Raw genomic sequence first — 16,856 nt, 5'->3', positions numbered from 1 at the left:
TACTAGCCGAGTTCACAAGTTATATCCTTGTGTTTGAGAAGAGCTCGTTAGAACTGCTTCCTTTCCCTTCAGTATCCCACAGTCTCTCGAGTTTCGTAACTGCCAGAGAACTCTCTTAAACAATTACTAGACTCGGTGATTATAAATCAAGAGGCTTGCATATAATGAACATATTGACACGGGTGCAGAGTTGAGTCTGTACGGATTATGCGATTATTTGTTTCTTTTGTCTTCCATGAACTTGAAACTTTGTTATTGATGAAGAGTAACCATGTTCATTAATTGGTCCCAGAGATTTTAAATTTGGTACTGACTGTTGGCAATTTGTTTGTTTGGAAGAATAATGTTTCAGTATTATTATTATGTATAAGTTCGAAAAGAAATATAAAGTATCTTACTATATAGAAAGCGAGACGATATATTATATACAGGGTGGGCCAAAAGTCAGTGGGCATACGTTGGCCTTAATAGCTCAGTCACTGATTGCCCAATTGAAATAATTCTTTCTGGTATGACTTACTACCACCACTGGTTCGAGGAATTTGTCAAATCGAAAAATATTCAAGATCATTTTTTTCAAATGAAGGTTCATTTTTGCATTTATTTGATAGTTTGGATAGTCGGATCGAACTAAATTTTATTGAATTGTGTTTGGCCATTCGAATTACGTTTGTCCTTTAAAAATTAGAACTGTAGCTTCTCAGATGACCGAGATATGAAGCATAACGAGTTTATTCATTACGTGTGATCAGGTGATCGGTTTACCTAACCACGTGATTAGGTGAACCCGTTCGCGTTAACCACTCCGTTAAACATTATGGGAATTTTTAAGGGTGCCCAATTAAGGTGTCGTGTCACGGTGTCACATAATCACCCAGTCAATTTTGTTAACGAGATACAGAAAATGCTTGATAACTTTGTCATTTTTAATCTGTTTTGCCTCATATTTTCAGATCATATACGTTCTCAAACTCATCAGCAACAACAGTGAAATCATTGAATTAATCACGAACGAAAGTCAAGTCCATCACGAGAGTCGTTGCTAGATTTGCCACTACGTGTTTTAACAACCGCAAGAAATTCGTTGACTCTCTGGCCAGTACATGAACATTAAACATCACTGTACCAGCGCTGTTTCTTTTCGCGCAACAATGAGTGCAGAGTGACCTGGCTCAAGCATTACAGCATTACCAAGGCGACTGTAAACAAAATATTTATTGTCAAAATCTTTATTTTTCACTTTAGTTAAAGTTATATAATATAATAAATTTAAATCATATGATATTGTTATTATCTTAACAGTTACTATTGTAACTAAAGATTTTAAATTTGTATTCCTTGTATTCCTTGTATTCCTTGTATTCCTATGCAACATTTAATACTCTACCGTCCTAAAAAAATTAGGCGTTCAGCATGTTCAGAGAAAGAATAAGAATTTTAATGCCCAAAATGTGGACCCCCAAGTGGTGTCAAAAACCGAGAATTAAATAGATAATAATTATTATAGTCTCTTGAGTCTTGACACCACTATAGGGTTAGACGGGTTCCTGCTAGTATATTTAAAAAAATACGTTATCATGCATTATAAACTAATTAAGCTTTGATAATATATTGCTAATTGGGTAAGGGACGAAGGTTTAATTACGTGATAAGAGGTGTCTAATAAATAATGATAAGAATATATTTACCATGTACTGCTAAAATAAGATTAAGTTAACCAACTTAGTGCCACAGCGGGTAGAATTTTCTTCTTGTTCCAAGGAAATTATAATTATAAATTACTGAATTGACTGATAAATCTGATGCAATTTTAAATATTTCATGCGGACTTATCCCATGAGAGGGCTCCTTACTGTTGTGTTACAACAAGACGTACAAATCGTTTCGTTAGAGGTCGTTTTTACTAAACATTACCGATTTGTATTACTAAACTGCAAAATTAACATTTGTGTTTTAGTATAAACTCTTTCCAGTACTTTACCTGTCATTACATATTATTAAAGACAGGATTTATTTTAGTTTTCGAAAGTTAAGAACTTTTATTCGGTCCAAAATAAAACTTTTTGCTAGTACTTAAGGACAACGCGGGGGCCCTTCGTTACACCACTGCAATGAAGTAATAATCACATTTGTATCCTAATTGTGTATGTACTTTGAAATGGTCAGGACCGGACCATGAAATCTTAATGCAATTGTCTGCGATATATCCCTTTGAATCACATATTCTAACATCTGGCTGTTAAGGGAATTTTACTATTGTCTTTTTTTTGATAATGTTATCAGATGTAAACTCATTGGTTTACAAATGTAGCTGGTTCTAGTCATTGATTTATCACTTTTGCGAAAGATTTTAACATAGGCACTTACCACTTTTCATAGATGAATGACTTCGTAATCTCATTGTCTCCGTAGCATTTATAAGCACAGAGATGAGTAGTTGATGCTTGCAGATACATTATGCTCATTTTTATTTGTTTCATCTTGTTGGTACCTCTCCTAAAAGTAAGTGTCCTTATATTTTAATAATCCGCTGCAGATAAATTGTGATCAATTAAAATTACAACATAGCATTATTACAGGATTAGTCGCTAGGACCAATGGCTGATATTTCACCACTACTGTGTTACTTAAATATTTTAACCAGTAACCAATTTTGTATACCCATTGCATTGTCATTGAAATGAACTTAGGGGTCGTTCACATATTACGTAATCACTTTTTGGAAAAATTAATATCAGTTTTACACATAGCTATTGTGTCAAAATTACAAATCATTCGAAAACCCCCATCCCCCTCGGCTGATTACATAATATGTGAACGACCCGTTAATTCAGAGTGAAGATTACAAACCAGTCCACAAAGGAATTCCGGGCACTTTTAGCCATAAGATATACTTGAAGAGTTCAGATTAGTAAGGGGAAAAGTGGTCGATTTAAGGGTTCCGTTGGATTTGAATGTTCACAAGGATTTCTCAACGGAATATGGTAGTTAGGACCCCTACGAACATAATTAGACTTGTTGCCAATTTTGTATCTCAACGGAAACACCACTTTTACCACTTTTTACCACCTTTGTACCACTTTTCTGGTTTGCCAAATATCTTTAGTTGTGAACGTCGTAGAAGGCTGAAAATTAACCTAGAATGTTTATCTTATCAAGGAGTAAAACTTTTGTATCAAAAATTTTTACATTGGACAATCAGCTAATTGGATAATTACCAATTAGTTAATCACCAAAAAAAGTGAAAATTTTTTATTGGCTCAAAATGATTGAAATCGTTTGAAACACGGAGAAATGTAGTTTTTAGAAAAACTTCAAAAATTTTCCACTTAAAATTTTTTTTCGAGACTTCAAAAAAAAAGTTTGAAAATTTGAAAATATTTTTTTCCGCCAAAAGTGATCGAATTGCATGAAACGTGGATAAAAATGCCTTGCAGAAAAATTTCGAAGATTTTTAGATTGAGGAATACTAAAATCATCAATATTTGAAGTTGGAGTTCAGTAAATCTCGACATATTTTAGTAATTAGGAATAGCTTAGCGGAAAGGGCTGGACCTGAAAAAGGTTAACCACACAATATTAGAGTTTCGTAACTAATTACAATACAGCTTTATCAAATTCCACATAAAGAAACAGCACAAAAGGACCATTTAAGATCGAACCGATTTTACCTGCTGTACTATCATTTTATTGATTTCAATGATCAAAACCTCTGTCAATCTTGCCAATCTATACCGGGTATCTGAATGTACCGGACCTCTTATTTACCTCTATAATTAGACCCAGTTGTGCAAGAAATGCGATTTCTCACAGGGGTTTCTTTAAACTGTGCACTTTTTATCACTCTCGCAACTCGCAAGAGGCCTGGTATTATAGGGGGGGTATAGGAAGCGAGTGTAAATATACCTTCCATCATCCATTGTGGCTTTTTTGTATTGTGAATGTGCATGCCGCTTCGTTTGCTATGCCATATACCTCGAATAACCCCCATATGTCATTGCCAGGGTCGGGATAGAGCTGGAGATAGCATTGAAAAGTTGCTAGAAATAGCTAGATTTAGAGTAAACTGGTGGTAGCTGGGTGGTGCTAGCATGGATGTAGCAGAACGTAGCTACACGGGGTTTCATTGGAGTTGGTTATTTTAATGGCCAAAGAGTGCCGGAACTAAAGTTACTTAAGATTGCAGTTTAGGGGCAGTGTAAACCACGGTGTAGTCAGGGACACAGAGCTACAGTGCAGGAGTACTGCAAAAGAACAGTGCAAGTGATACAGTCTGCAACAGTAAAACTCCGAAGAAGGAGATAAGATTGTGGCTGCAGAGGAGGAGAGTAGCTGGAACCTGATTGTGTTTGTGTTGAAAGAAGAGGAGGAAGAAGAGTTTCCTGCTCTGGTAACTGTATTTTTGGAAGAGGTGGGGTGAGAACTTATTTTCAAGCGACAAGGGTGGGCTGGAAGCAACCAGATACAGCTATCCGACCTATTAAGATCACCGTCCTGAGCTTAACAGCATTTCATCAGAATCTTATGAAAACAGAGAGACTGACCCACCCTTTTTAGATCCAACGAAACCCTTTATATAAATCGACTTTTCTGCATGAATTACTTCATGGTATCTTCTTATCAAGGCTACAGACCTTGCCGTACCGGATTTATTGATCAAAGTGAGTCTCTTTAGCCCTCTTCTTCTTTAGAGCTTTAGGTTAGTGATCAAACTCTTCGCTACTCGCTCTTCACTGGATCTATCAGGACAGATTCACATCTTTTTAGGTCTCAACCAGCCTTAGTTTTCCTGTTTTCATCATGTAGTACGTTCTGCTACCTCCATTTTAGCACCACCCAGCTTCCATCAGTTCACTCTAAGTCTAGCTTCGTCGGCGTTTTACTGTTGCAGACTGTATCACTTGCACTGTTCTATTGCAGTACTCCTGCACTGTAGCTCTGTGTCCCTGACTACACCGTGGTTTACACTGCCCTTAAACTGCAATCTTAAGTAACTTTAGTTCCGGCACTCTTTGGCCATTAAAATAACCAACTCCAATGAAACCCCGTGTAGCTACGTTCTGCTACATCCATGCTAGCACCACCCAGCTACCACCAGTTTACTCTAAATCTAGCTATTTCTAGCAACTTTTCAATGCTATCTCCAGCTCTATCCCGACCCTGGCAATGACATATGGGGGTTATTCGAGGTATATGGCATAGCAAACGAAGCGGCATGCACATTCACAATACAAAAAAGCCACAATGGATGATGGAAGGTATATTTACACTCGCTTCCTATACCCCCCCTATAATACCAGGCCTCTTGCGAGTTGCGAGAGTGATAAAAAGTGCACAGTTTAAAGAAACCCCTGTGAGAAATCGCATTTCTTGCACAACTGGGTCTAATTATAGAGGTAAATAAGAGGTCCGGTACATTCAGATACCCGGTATAGATTGGCAAGATTGACAGAGGTTTTGATCATTGAAATCAATAAAATGATAGTACAGCAGGTAAAATCGGTTCGATCTTAAATGGTCCTTTTGTGCTGTTTCTTTATGTGGAATTTGATAAAGCTGTATTGTAATTAGTTACGAAACTCTAATATTGTGTGGTTAACCTTTTTCAGGTCCAGCCCTTTCCGCTAAGCTATTCCTAATTACTAAAATATGTCGAGATTTACTGAACTCCAACTTCAAATATTGATGATTTTAGTATTCCTCAATCTAAAAATCTTCGAAATTTTTCTGCAAGGCATTTTTATCCACGTTTCATGCAATTCGATCACTTTTGGCGGAAAAAAATATTTTCAAATTTTCAAACTTTTTTTTGAAGTCTCGAAAAAAAATTTTGAGTGAAAAATTTTTGAAGTTTTTCTAAAAACTACATTTCTCCGTGTTTCAAACGATTTCAATCATTTTGAGCCAATAAACAATTTTCACTTTTTTTGGTGATTAACTAATTGGTAATTATCCAATTAGCTGATTGTCCAATGTAAAAATTTTTTGATACAAAAGTTTTACTCCTTGATAAGATAAACATTCTAGGTTAATTTTCAGCCTTCTACGACGTTCACAACTAAAGATATTTGGCAAACCAGAAAAGTGGTACAAAGGTGGTAAAAAGTGGTAAAAGTGGTGTTTCCGTTGAGATACAAAATTGGCAACAAGTCTAATTATGTTCGTAGGGGTCCTAACTACCATATTCCGTTGAGAAATCCTTGTGAACATTCAAATCCAACGGAATGCCACTTTTCCCCTTACTAGATGGTGTGCCTATCTCTCCCTTTCATGACATTCCCTTTAAAGTTGTGGATGGAGGTAAGAAATTGAGATTTGACTTTTACTATTAGTACTTCTATACTATGGTTTGATTCTACGACTACTAATTCTAATGATTTAAATTAAATTGTAATGATCTTGATGAACAGTACTGGTCCTGTAATTTACCACATTTGTAGCGTGTACTGATATATATTTTAATTATTGACTGATGAGTTTTCTTAACATTTCAGTATACAACATGGTGGTAGAGATGCCAAGATGGAGTAATGCAAAGAACGAAATTACCAAGGAGGAAACATTGAACCCCATCATTCAAGATACCAAAATATATGGTAAAGCTTCTGATTCATTGCATGAGTAATAAGTAAGAAGTCAAACTTTTGTTGAAAATGTCATGAATTTGTAATATTGCAGTTGGTTTGTCACTACATAATGCTGTCAGTTGTCACTAAAAAGGGCTACTACCGGTTCGAAACCTCATAAATTGAACTTATGTTATCTTACTATATATCTTAGATTTTAAACTTATACTAGTATAAGTTTAAAATCTAAGATATATATTAAGATAACATAAGTTCAATTTATGATAGTTATCAACTGTATCACTGAACACTACTCCAAACTACAGATGGAGTAAACACACTGAGATATGTCAGCAATTTGTTCCCTTATCATGGTTACATGTGGAACTATGGAGCTATTCCACAGACATGGGAAGATCCGGAGTATGTTGACCCAAACACTGGGGTTGGAGGTGATAACGATCCTGTTGATGTTGTCGAGGTGGGTACAGCACAAATGTGATCTGTGAAAACTGTGTCATAAAGAAACTTCAGTTTTGACATTTAGTTATTTGTCAAAGATTAGACTTGGGCGCTGATTTTAACTATCCTTTATAAATAGAACTTTTGTGGAATGATATTATAAGTAAAAACAGTCACTATCTCCTTCTTCGTGTTACTTTACCTTTAAGGGTATGCTGCCCAATTTATTTTAGTTTTGAGGGGTCAGGAAGTAAATAATGATTTAATGTTATGTAACAGATTGGTCGTAATGTTGGGTATGTTGGTGAGATAAAACAAGTGAAGATACTGGGAGTTATTGCCTTGATTGATGGGGGAGAAACTGATTGGAAGATCATGAGTATTGATATTACCGATCCTATGGCTGACTCTCTCAATGATATCCAGTAAGTCAACTATTAATGAATAATAAAATGTTCATTGCTTGCTAGTACAATTTATAGTAGTAAACACTTTTTAAAACCAAGGTCATTATTTAGTCAGCTGAGCTGTTATTATGCTCCTAAACCAGTTAACCTCCATTTATCTTTAAATCAATCAATTAGCTGTAATAAACAAATATATTTGCTTTAATTAATTAATTAACACTTAACAGAGATGTTGAAAACGAGATGCCAGGGCTTCTTGCAGCTTCTAGAGACTTCTTCAGAAATTACAAAGTCCCTCGTGGAGGAAAATACAATGTTTTTGGGTTTGAAGGTGAGGATATTTCAAGATACTGTACCGATTGAAGTGATTTATCATGCCATTTTATACGGTTTGAATTAGTGTCAGGTGTCAGCATTTATCTGTATAAATCTTGTGTGAACATATTGTTTTTAACAATATCACCATGGTGCAGAGGAATTTGTTTCCCTTTGAATCAATCAAACTAGATGAATTGTTGTAAATACTGAGATCAAACTATCAATCTACAGGCTATCGTCAAACATGTTGCAAGGCGTCATCTTCAGTGACATAAGCCCTAGAAATTGTAAAAAGTTAGTAAAACCCAAAATTCCTTTAAAAATCTGAACACTCTTAAAACGGTTATAAACGTGCACCACTTCTTAATGAGAGAAATCGATATTTTGATATTGTTTTAGTAGATTTTATATTTATACAATATACATATTATAATGATATATGATGATCCATTGCATTTCAAGGTAACTGATTAATGAAAATTGGTTGCTAATTAACTAAAATCGTGATGCAGGAGAGTGGCAAGGAAGAGAGTTCACAGAGAAATTACTAAAGAAAACACACAAGAAGTGGAAAGAGCTGGTATCCAGGACAACAAAAGGGAAAATAATGACAGAAAATACCAGTATTAATAATTCGCCTTGGCATATCAGGTTAGAGTAATTCATTAAATGGGAAATGGTGTGGTTAGTGGCACGATAATATTATTTTAAATCATACGCTCCTCAAAGTTTACAAACTTTATAAACACGTCTGCTGTTATTAATAAACCTCAATGTAACTTTCACACAAATAAATAATCTCAGCAAGAAAGAAGCTCGCGAGATCCTGAAATCAAACCCTCGTTATAACCCGGACGCACGTGTCCCTCCTCCCGAATCTGTGCAGCACGTGTCCTTTGTGAAGAGAACTGTTAGTGAACCGGTCTGCGATGCAGTGAGCGATGAAGTGGGGGAGGCGCTGCCAGTTCTGCCACTTTGTAGTCTTGGGAATAATTGATATGTTAGAAGTAGAAAGAGATTGCAGGCTGTGGTATTTAGAAAATATTAGAACAGAACTTCTATACTATGTTTGATGAACTTTATCATGTTGTATAGAAGTTTTGTACTGATCTCTTCTGCTGCGTTTTATTGAAATAATTTAAAAAATACTTGAATTTGAAGATTTATAGCGTTTCAGATAAGATTTGATTCACTCAAATTTAATTTTAATTTATTTAATTGTCTAAATTTTAATCGTTAAATTATCTAGTAAAACAATTTTACAATCTATTCATTGTTAATCTCATTTATTGTAAATTTAATTGATTTATTTTTCTAATTTAAAAACTGTGTTGACTCCAGCTTCCACTTTTTATTCTGGTTGTGATATTTTTTAAAAACCTCAGAAAAGTGATGAACTGTTAGTTAGGTCGAATTAAAGTAAAAACTGAATAATTTGAATTTTGTTGAAGTTCATGAACCAGAGGATTCAGATCAGATTCCTATTGGCAAAAGCGAGATTCAACAAGAAGAATCAGTTTTCAAATCCTTCACAGTAGTTAATTGACGGGTACAGTCTACGAGAACACAGTTTATGTGGTCATTGTCATGGGAGGGAAAAGAAACATTTCCAGTGTTCATTTTATCAATTTACCTGCCGGACAACATTTGACGAAACTCCTTAAAAGTTTGGCGATATTTTCATTACATCTCGAGGCCGAACATTGGATTCGCTATATTGAATAAGCCCGATACACCATAGCAGTGTAACCATGAAACGTTGTTCACATAACAATACCCTACTGTAAGTAGGTGGGAGGGTGACGTGTAACTTCCCACACCAAGCTTACACTCGGACCACACGCACTGTATATCAGAATTAGATTAACTCCATTACATGATCAGATATCTTAACTTTCTGTTTTGTTGTTTGTCTTTCTTGGGTTGTGGGCCTTTACGTGTCAGTGTTGGTACCGTGATAGTCTGTTCTGTTCCTCTTCCTTGCAATAATAATATTGACACGAATTGTTTTAACATCTCTTATTGTGCAATGTATAAAATGGAGCACCTTGTAATTTGATACACTCGTCATCTAACCTAGGTTTACCGGTTTATTATTTATTAATTAAATTAAATAATTGAGTCGGGCTGCACGGTTTTTTCCTTTCACCGCAACTCCTAAATCGGGGCTTCACTGTAATATATAATGTATATTACGAACTTGGGCAGGTATAAAGTTCTGGAATAAACCAATAACTGTGAACAAGAAGTCGCTAGCTTTTCCATAAAAGGTATAATGTGTTCGTACACATGTTTTGGTGATGAACTTATACCAGGCCTGGTAATTTTCTTTAAGTTACTTGTTGCGCTGGTGTTGCTTACTTTTGCATTATAATTTAGATCTTTTGTGCGATCTTTTGTGCGATGTTTTGTGTGATGTTTTGTGCGTAGTTGCTAAAGTAATTATCGTTAATAATAGTAGTGTTTTATAGTCGCATGCCACAACAGCTGTTGTACTCTCACAACCCAAAGTTTAGTGTGCAGACAACACAACATTTTGTCCAGATAGGATTCATATCAGTTTGTTGAACACAAAAAATGTGGATATGCAGTTAGAATTTTTCTTGTGCAGGTAACAAGGTTACCAATTTAAGGTTTTTTACTTCTACCCACCGCTGTATGAAATAACACCGGTCAAGATGGAATGTTTTCAAATGGGTGTTGTGTGAGGGCTCCTCCTTAAAGTACTACATGGGCCGTTATCTGACCTGGTGCTGTTTGTAAAATATAATCTAATTTCAGTCAGGTTTTAAACTAATTACAACACTACAAATCTATTACATTTATTGAGAATTATGTAATGTAACGTGATGGAAGTATTTTAAGCGGGCATATCCTGTCCAAACCCAGGATGCACTACATGAAGAATTCGTTGTAACTTTGTATGAAAAGCATTAATACACAAAACATTTTGTACATGGTTATACATTATAATAAGTTAATGTATTAATGTACTAGTATGATGTATGTATACAATCAATACTACCCATCTCTGTATCCTCACCAGGTCATGAAGTTAACGAAAATCTTGACTAGATGAAAAACATCTCTGCTTCATCTTGATCATTCTAATAATGTTATGTAAGAGAAAAAGAGAAGAGATAATGTTATTTTGTAACATATGTCATATTGTAATTTGCATAATTCAATGTTATCTTCTACCTTACAATATAATAATATAACTGCTATGGAAAATGAAGACCTTATAGTCTTCCGTAAGGGCTGCAATCACCTTCACATTGCAGGTTGCATGCCTATGTTTTTTCACCATCTCGAGACAGAAAAGATGCAGGAGACCACTTACTCCACAATGGCATCTATATAATATTATATATTATATAATAGTACATTATACGAATTACGATATAATACTGCTTAAACTGTGTGTTTTACCTGTAAACCATTGCAGTAGGATGTTAGGATGTTGTAGTAGACAAATTGCCTCCACATTCAGATACCCTCCTCTCTTGTCCGTTTTTAAGGTAATTATTTGTCGTAACGTTAGATAATAATATAATTGTTATGCTTGTTTGTTATGGTTTGAGACAGGGTACTGATTTGAGAATTTCTTATGATAATATTAATTGTTATGATAAGTATTTTCATTTTTTGTCTGTATTACTGGCCGTATCGCAGAATTTTTAAGAGTGGCCAAATTCTAAGATCATTAAGTTGCCTGCCTGCCTGCAATCGTTCAATAAATGATATTAGATATTACTTGTTTTCATTTCGTCGTCCTGTATCAACGGAGACCATGCTTGTTTTTAAACCTGATTCTAAACATTTGAACCCGATTAATCAACCAATCCCCAATCAATCGTAGTGTCTCTGCTTATTGGCTTATTCTGATTTTATCTTATAATGTCTTCCTTCGTTGGTGCTCTATCGGATACCATCTCAATCTTAGAATGTTACACAAGATTAATTAATGTTCTAATACGGAATTGTTATAATATAATAATAGGTTGTGATGCAATAATGTTTTATATTTAAAGTCGTACCTACTCGATCTTGTATGTGATTTAAAAACTTAGTTCAACTTGAATGTTGAATGTTAGATTGAGGCGATATTAAAATTTGCCATTCTGCCACTTTTTTCAAAATAATTTTTCAAAATTTAGGAACTGATTAAACATTTTTTATTCATACACAGCTCAGTTTTGAATTAACGAATATAATATTCTGACTGATTTATTAAAATTTTCTTTGAATTCTGAGCCCCCTGGTAGATTTCACATAATTATAATTATCTCAATCGATTGAATAACTATATCTCATTAATCTCATTAATCAATTGACGATGTTATTACTAATCTATTAACTAATTAATTAAGCACCCACTTTCCAATTAACTAATTACTATCGTTTTGTAGGGGCTCAGGATGTACAGTGCAGTAGAACGTGGTACTCCCAACACACTAGACTACAGGATATTCTACACTAATAAGGATGGAGCTGCTATCTCCCCCTTCCACGATATACCCCTTTACGCTGACGATTCTCAGCAGTGTAAGTTAATTATAATTAAATAATTACTAATTAGTTAATCACTAATTAATCGACTAAGAATGGAGCTGCTATCTCCCCCTTCCACGATATACCCCTTTACGCTGACGATTCTCAGCAGTGTAAGTTAATTATAATTAAATAATTACTAATTAGTTAATCACTAATTAATCGACTAAGAATGGAGCTGCTATCTCCCCCTTCCACGATATACCCCTTTACGCTGACGATTCTCAGCAGTGTAAGTTAATTATAATTAATTAATTACTAATTAGTTAATCACTAATTAATCGACTAAGAATGGAGCTGCTATCTCCCCCTTAAACTCTGACGATTCCCAGCAGTGTTAGTTAGAGACATTAATGAAATTAATGATTAGATATTGATAAATAAATAAATAACTTCTAACATTTATTACTTTTATTGAATTAAGTATCTATTTATAAAAGCTGTATCGAATTTTACTTTATCTTTTATTTGTTTATTTACCATCCATGTAACAAGAACTTATTTATTAATTAATCGATTAATTATTTATTTATTAATTACTCCAGACTGCTTATCTAGTATTCAAGTTATTTTCTGGGAGAAGTAGTTTAAACACTGCTGAGTATAAGTTGTATCGTAAAAGCGGTGTTATTAAATTTCAATTTATTATTATTATTATCATTAACTTGTTAATTATTAAAATTTATTAATTACTTCAGATTGCAACATGGTGGTAGAGATTCCTCGCTGGACTAACGCTAAAATGGAGATTAGTAAAGACGAACCACTCAACCCCATCAAACAGGATATCAAGAAAGGTAATTTAGATAAATAAAAAATATTTTTAACTATCAATTATTAAAATTAATAATAAATAGAAAATAAAATTTCCCGGGATAATCACATATTCAAACGGACACATTTCATTAAAAGCTCTGAATTGTTTCACTGTGAATACATTTTTACAATCTATCAGGTAAGCTGCGGTTTGTTAACAACGTGTTTCCTTACCACGGGTACATCTGGAACTACGGAGCTATCCCTCAGGTCGGTCACGTGACATGGTCACCTTTTTAACACGTGACATGGTCACGGTTTAGACACATGACATGGTCACGGTTTAGACACGTGACATGGTCACGGTTTAGACACGTGACATGGTCACGGTTTAGACACGTGACATGGTCACGGTTTAGACACGTGACATGGTCACGGTTTAGACACGTGACATGGTCACGGTTTAGACACGTGACATGGTCACCTTTTTAACTAGTGACATGGTCACGGTTTAGACACGTGACATGGTCACGGTTTAGACACGTGACATGGTCACGGTTTAGACACGTGACATGGTCACGCTTTAGACACGTGACATGGTCACGCTTTAGACACGTGACATGGTCACGGTTTAGACACGTGATATGGTCACGGTTTAGACATGTGACATGGTCACGGTTTAGACACGTGACATGGTCACGGTTTTAAAGAGTTATAAATTGTGATTTGTTAAAACCGTGACTCACAATCTAGGATAGCTGTTCATAATATTATATATAATATAGTGGAATTTCAAATTATATGTCAGTTTTATTGATACCATGTTGTCGCAAGGTATCTGAACAGGAATCTGAACACGTAGTAGTTTTGAGAATTCTGAATCTGCAGAAAATCTGGTTATTATTTACTGATAAGTATAGTATGTCATTAACGAATTTATTATCTCAGACCTGGGAGGACCCCGCCCACGTTGATGCTAACACTAAAGCTAAGGGTGACGACGATCCTTTGGATGCTGTGGAGGTAAGTTGAATATTATGATATCACGTGATTAGATTAAACGTTTTCGAATTTGATATTGAGAAAATATTGATAAGTATTGATGGTTCATACGCTTGAGCTTCACATTTGTATCACATATTATAATAATACTAGTGTAACCCGTGCCTTCGGCCGGGACTTAACTGTCACAGTTGCAATGTAAAAGTATACAACCGCATTATATATTTGATATCACGCATAACGCTGTCTTATGAAAGTATGAAATCTCCCTACAGTTGAAACAAAGCGGCCGCAAGAGTGAGCTCTAAGCTTATAGTATTACGTGGGGCTAAACTAATTACGGTACATGTTATCCTCCTCGTTCTCTCTCCCATCCATTTATGTCACATTTCTGGAACAAAATCATCAATTAAACCACTTACCACCGGCCGATTTTTATAAAATTTGCTTATGGGCTTCGTCAGAGTTTTGTCAGCACTATACCGAAAAAACCAGTCCCGTAACTATTACCTTTTTTTTGTATAACCGTTCGGAAATTACACACAGACACACAGACACACACACATTCTGGTGTTATTAAGTTGATAGTGAGATAGATTGAATAATACCTGGCAAATACCTGGCGAATACCTGGAAAATACCTGGAAAATACCTGGCAAATACCTGACAAATACCTGGCAAATACCTGAAAAATATCTGGCGAATAGCTGGCAAATACCTGACAAATACCTGAAAAATACCTGGCAAATATCTGGCAAATACCTGACAAATACCTGACAAATACCTGACAAATACCTAAAAATACCTGGAAAATACCTGACAAATACCTTGCAAATACCTGACAAATACCTGGTAAATACCTGGCAAATACCTGCAAAGTCATTACAGATCCATATTCCATTCCAACTAACTATATCTCAGATTGGAGCCGGTGTAGCCAAGAGAGGAGAAGTAAAACAAGTTAAAATACTTGGTAAGTGAAAATAGCGACAAATAGTAATTTGGGTTATTGTAAAAACCTCTGCCGCATTTCTGGGTTTTAAAGCGAATAATAATACCGGGCAAAAGTTATATTTTAAAGTCGCTAATAATCAAACCATGTATGATAGGCAGTAGATAACACCTGTATCTACTGCTTAACTTGTAAGATTGTATGTACATAATTATATCTACAATTACATAATTATATGTACAATTACATAATTATATCTACAATTACATAATTATATCTACAATTACAGGAGTGCTAGCAATGATAGACGAAGGGGAAACTGACTGGAAGTTGATTTGCATCGATAGAAACGACCCTCTAGCTGGAGAGCTTAACGATATCGGGTATGTAATTAATATATTCATAGCTTAGGAATTTTAATATATTTTAAATTGTAAATATTCACGTTCAGAACCAGAACTTTGTCCTCATCTTATCAACCATTATATGAGCGGGCTATATATATGTTATGTACCATTTTGTATTTTATTTCATATTTTATTTAAATAAAACGTCTGACTCATGTTTTATTTGAATAAAACGTCTGACTGATACCATAAAATGTGTGCAATGATTGATTATATGTTGTATATTATCTATAGATCTATAAATATTGAGAATGCGATTTATAGATTATAACCTCCGTTTGCAGGGACGTTGAAAGGGTAATGCCAGGATACCTGGAGGCTACCAGAGATTGGTTCAGAATATACAAGTTCCCTACCGGCAAACCTATGAACGAGTTCGCTTTTAATGGTAAGGGCATCTTACTTATAATTCGAAAATTTCTTTCCGCACGCACGACCACCCACGTGCAAATTAGAAGAGAAATAGTAAGTTGCATAATTACTAAAATGAAACCGCGCACGTGCAATTATTGTTGGGGGGGGGTCCAAGGGGAACTTTGGGGAACTTTGGGAAAGTCCCCCAAGATTTCTGAAGTTCCCCAAAAAAAAGTTCCCCAAAACTCCCCAAAGTTCCCCAAAATTCCCCAAAATTATTCAAAATTATTCAAAATTATTCAAAATTATTCAAAATTATTCAAAATTATTCAAAATTTCTCTAATATACATTAATACCCATTAATGTTAACATGTATGTTATTATAAGGTATAATCTTAACTTACTTGTTGATACTTGCAGCATGATAATTTTTTAGGCATGATAATTTTTTTGGGGAACTTTGGGGAACTTTGGGGAACTTTGGGGAATTTTGGGGAACTTTCTGAAGTTCCCCAAAAAAAAGTTCCCCAAAATTCCCCAAAATTATTTGTTTCATTGATAATTCTTTGGGGAACTTTGGGAAAGTCCCCCAGGTTTCCTGAAGTTCCCCAAAAAAAAGTTCCCCAAAACTCCCCAAAGTTCCCCTTGGACCCCCCCCCCCCCCCCCCCTATTGTTGGAACGACATTATGATCGGTTTTGTTGTTGCAAACAAATCTGACGATCAAAGAATCATATTAGCTTTTTCCATGTGACCACGGGCCTAGTCTTACTAATAATTCGAGAATTCCGTCTTGCACGTATGACGCACGTGAAAATTGAGTAAAATAATCACAAGAAAATATCATTTTAGCATTTATAAATAATCACTAAACACTCTAAAGCTAATGGTTTCAATATCAATCGTCTCAGCTCCTCCGTGATACCATTGTAGTTAAACTACTGACGGAAGGATGATTCCATCTTGTCCTCCTTGAGTATCTTGTGTTTCTGGAGTATCTTGGTTTGTAGCAAGTCTGTGAGGACGTGCCTGTCTGAGATGAAGTTCTTCACGTGGACGTGGTACAGTTGCTGGTCTT

The 16,856-nt window shown here is 35.1% G+C and overlaps 2 protein-coding genes across 3 annotated transcripts in view; both read left to right on the top strand.

The window, feature by feature from the left end:
• The window catches only part of LOC134814474 (uncharacterized), a 96,233-nt gene that overhangs the window by 73,489 nt on the left and 5,888 nt on the right, over positions 1 to 16,856 (top strand). The window contains exons 1-8 of one of the 2 annotated variants that reach the window (XM_063822601.1): positions 11,178 to 11,274; positions 12,166 to 12,301; positions 13,006 to 13,104; positions 13,263 to 13,333; positions 14,012 to 14,086; positions 14,987 to 15,038; positions 15,307 to 15,400; positions 15,709 to 15,812. In XM_063822601.1, the coding sequence (XP_063678671.1) occupies positions 11,206 to 11,274; positions 12,166 to 12,301; positions 13,006 to 13,104; positions 13,263 to 13,333; positions 14,012 to 14,086; positions 14,987 to 15,038; positions 15,307 to 15,400; positions 15,709 to 15,812 (700 nt within the window). In that variant the 5' untranslated portion in view covers positions 11,178 to 11,205. Of the gene's footprint in view, positions 1 to 11,177; positions 11,275 to 12,165; positions 12,302 to 13,005; positions 13,105 to 13,262; positions 13,334 to 14,011; positions 14,087 to 14,986; positions 15,039 to 15,306; positions 15,401 to 15,708; positions 15,813 to 16,856 lie in introns of those variants that run through there. The other variant, XM_063822600.1, reaches the window with a different exon arrangement.
• On the top strand, positions 2,384 to 8,981 carry LOC134814475 (uncharacterized). The gene is made up of 9 exons (XM_063822602.1): positions 2,384 to 2,502; positions 2,835 to 2,909; positions 6,249 to 6,300; positions 6,495 to 6,596; positions 6,893 to 7,047; positions 7,308 to 7,453; positions 7,663 to 7,766; positions 8,266 to 8,404; positions 8,558 to 8,981. Exons 1-9 carry the CDS (start codon positions 2,458 to 2,460, stop codon positions 8,748 to 8,750), a joined length of 1,011 nt encoding a protein of 336 aa, XP_063678672.1. The 5' UTR covers positions 2,384 to 2,457; the 3' UTR covers positions 8,751 to 8,981.

Source organism: Bolinopsis microptera, chromosome 4 (genome assembly GCF_026151205.1).
Source record: "Bolinopsis microptera isolate Bmic1 chromosome 4, MBARI_Bmic_1.0, whole genome shotgun sequence".
Taxonomy (NCBI): domain Eukaryota; kingdom Metazoa; phylum Ctenophora; class Tentaculata; order Lobata; family Bolinopsidae; genus Bolinopsis; species Bolinopsis microptera.
Note: the sequence above shows the minus strand (reverse complement) of the source record. Positions and strands in the feature narration are given on the sequence as shown.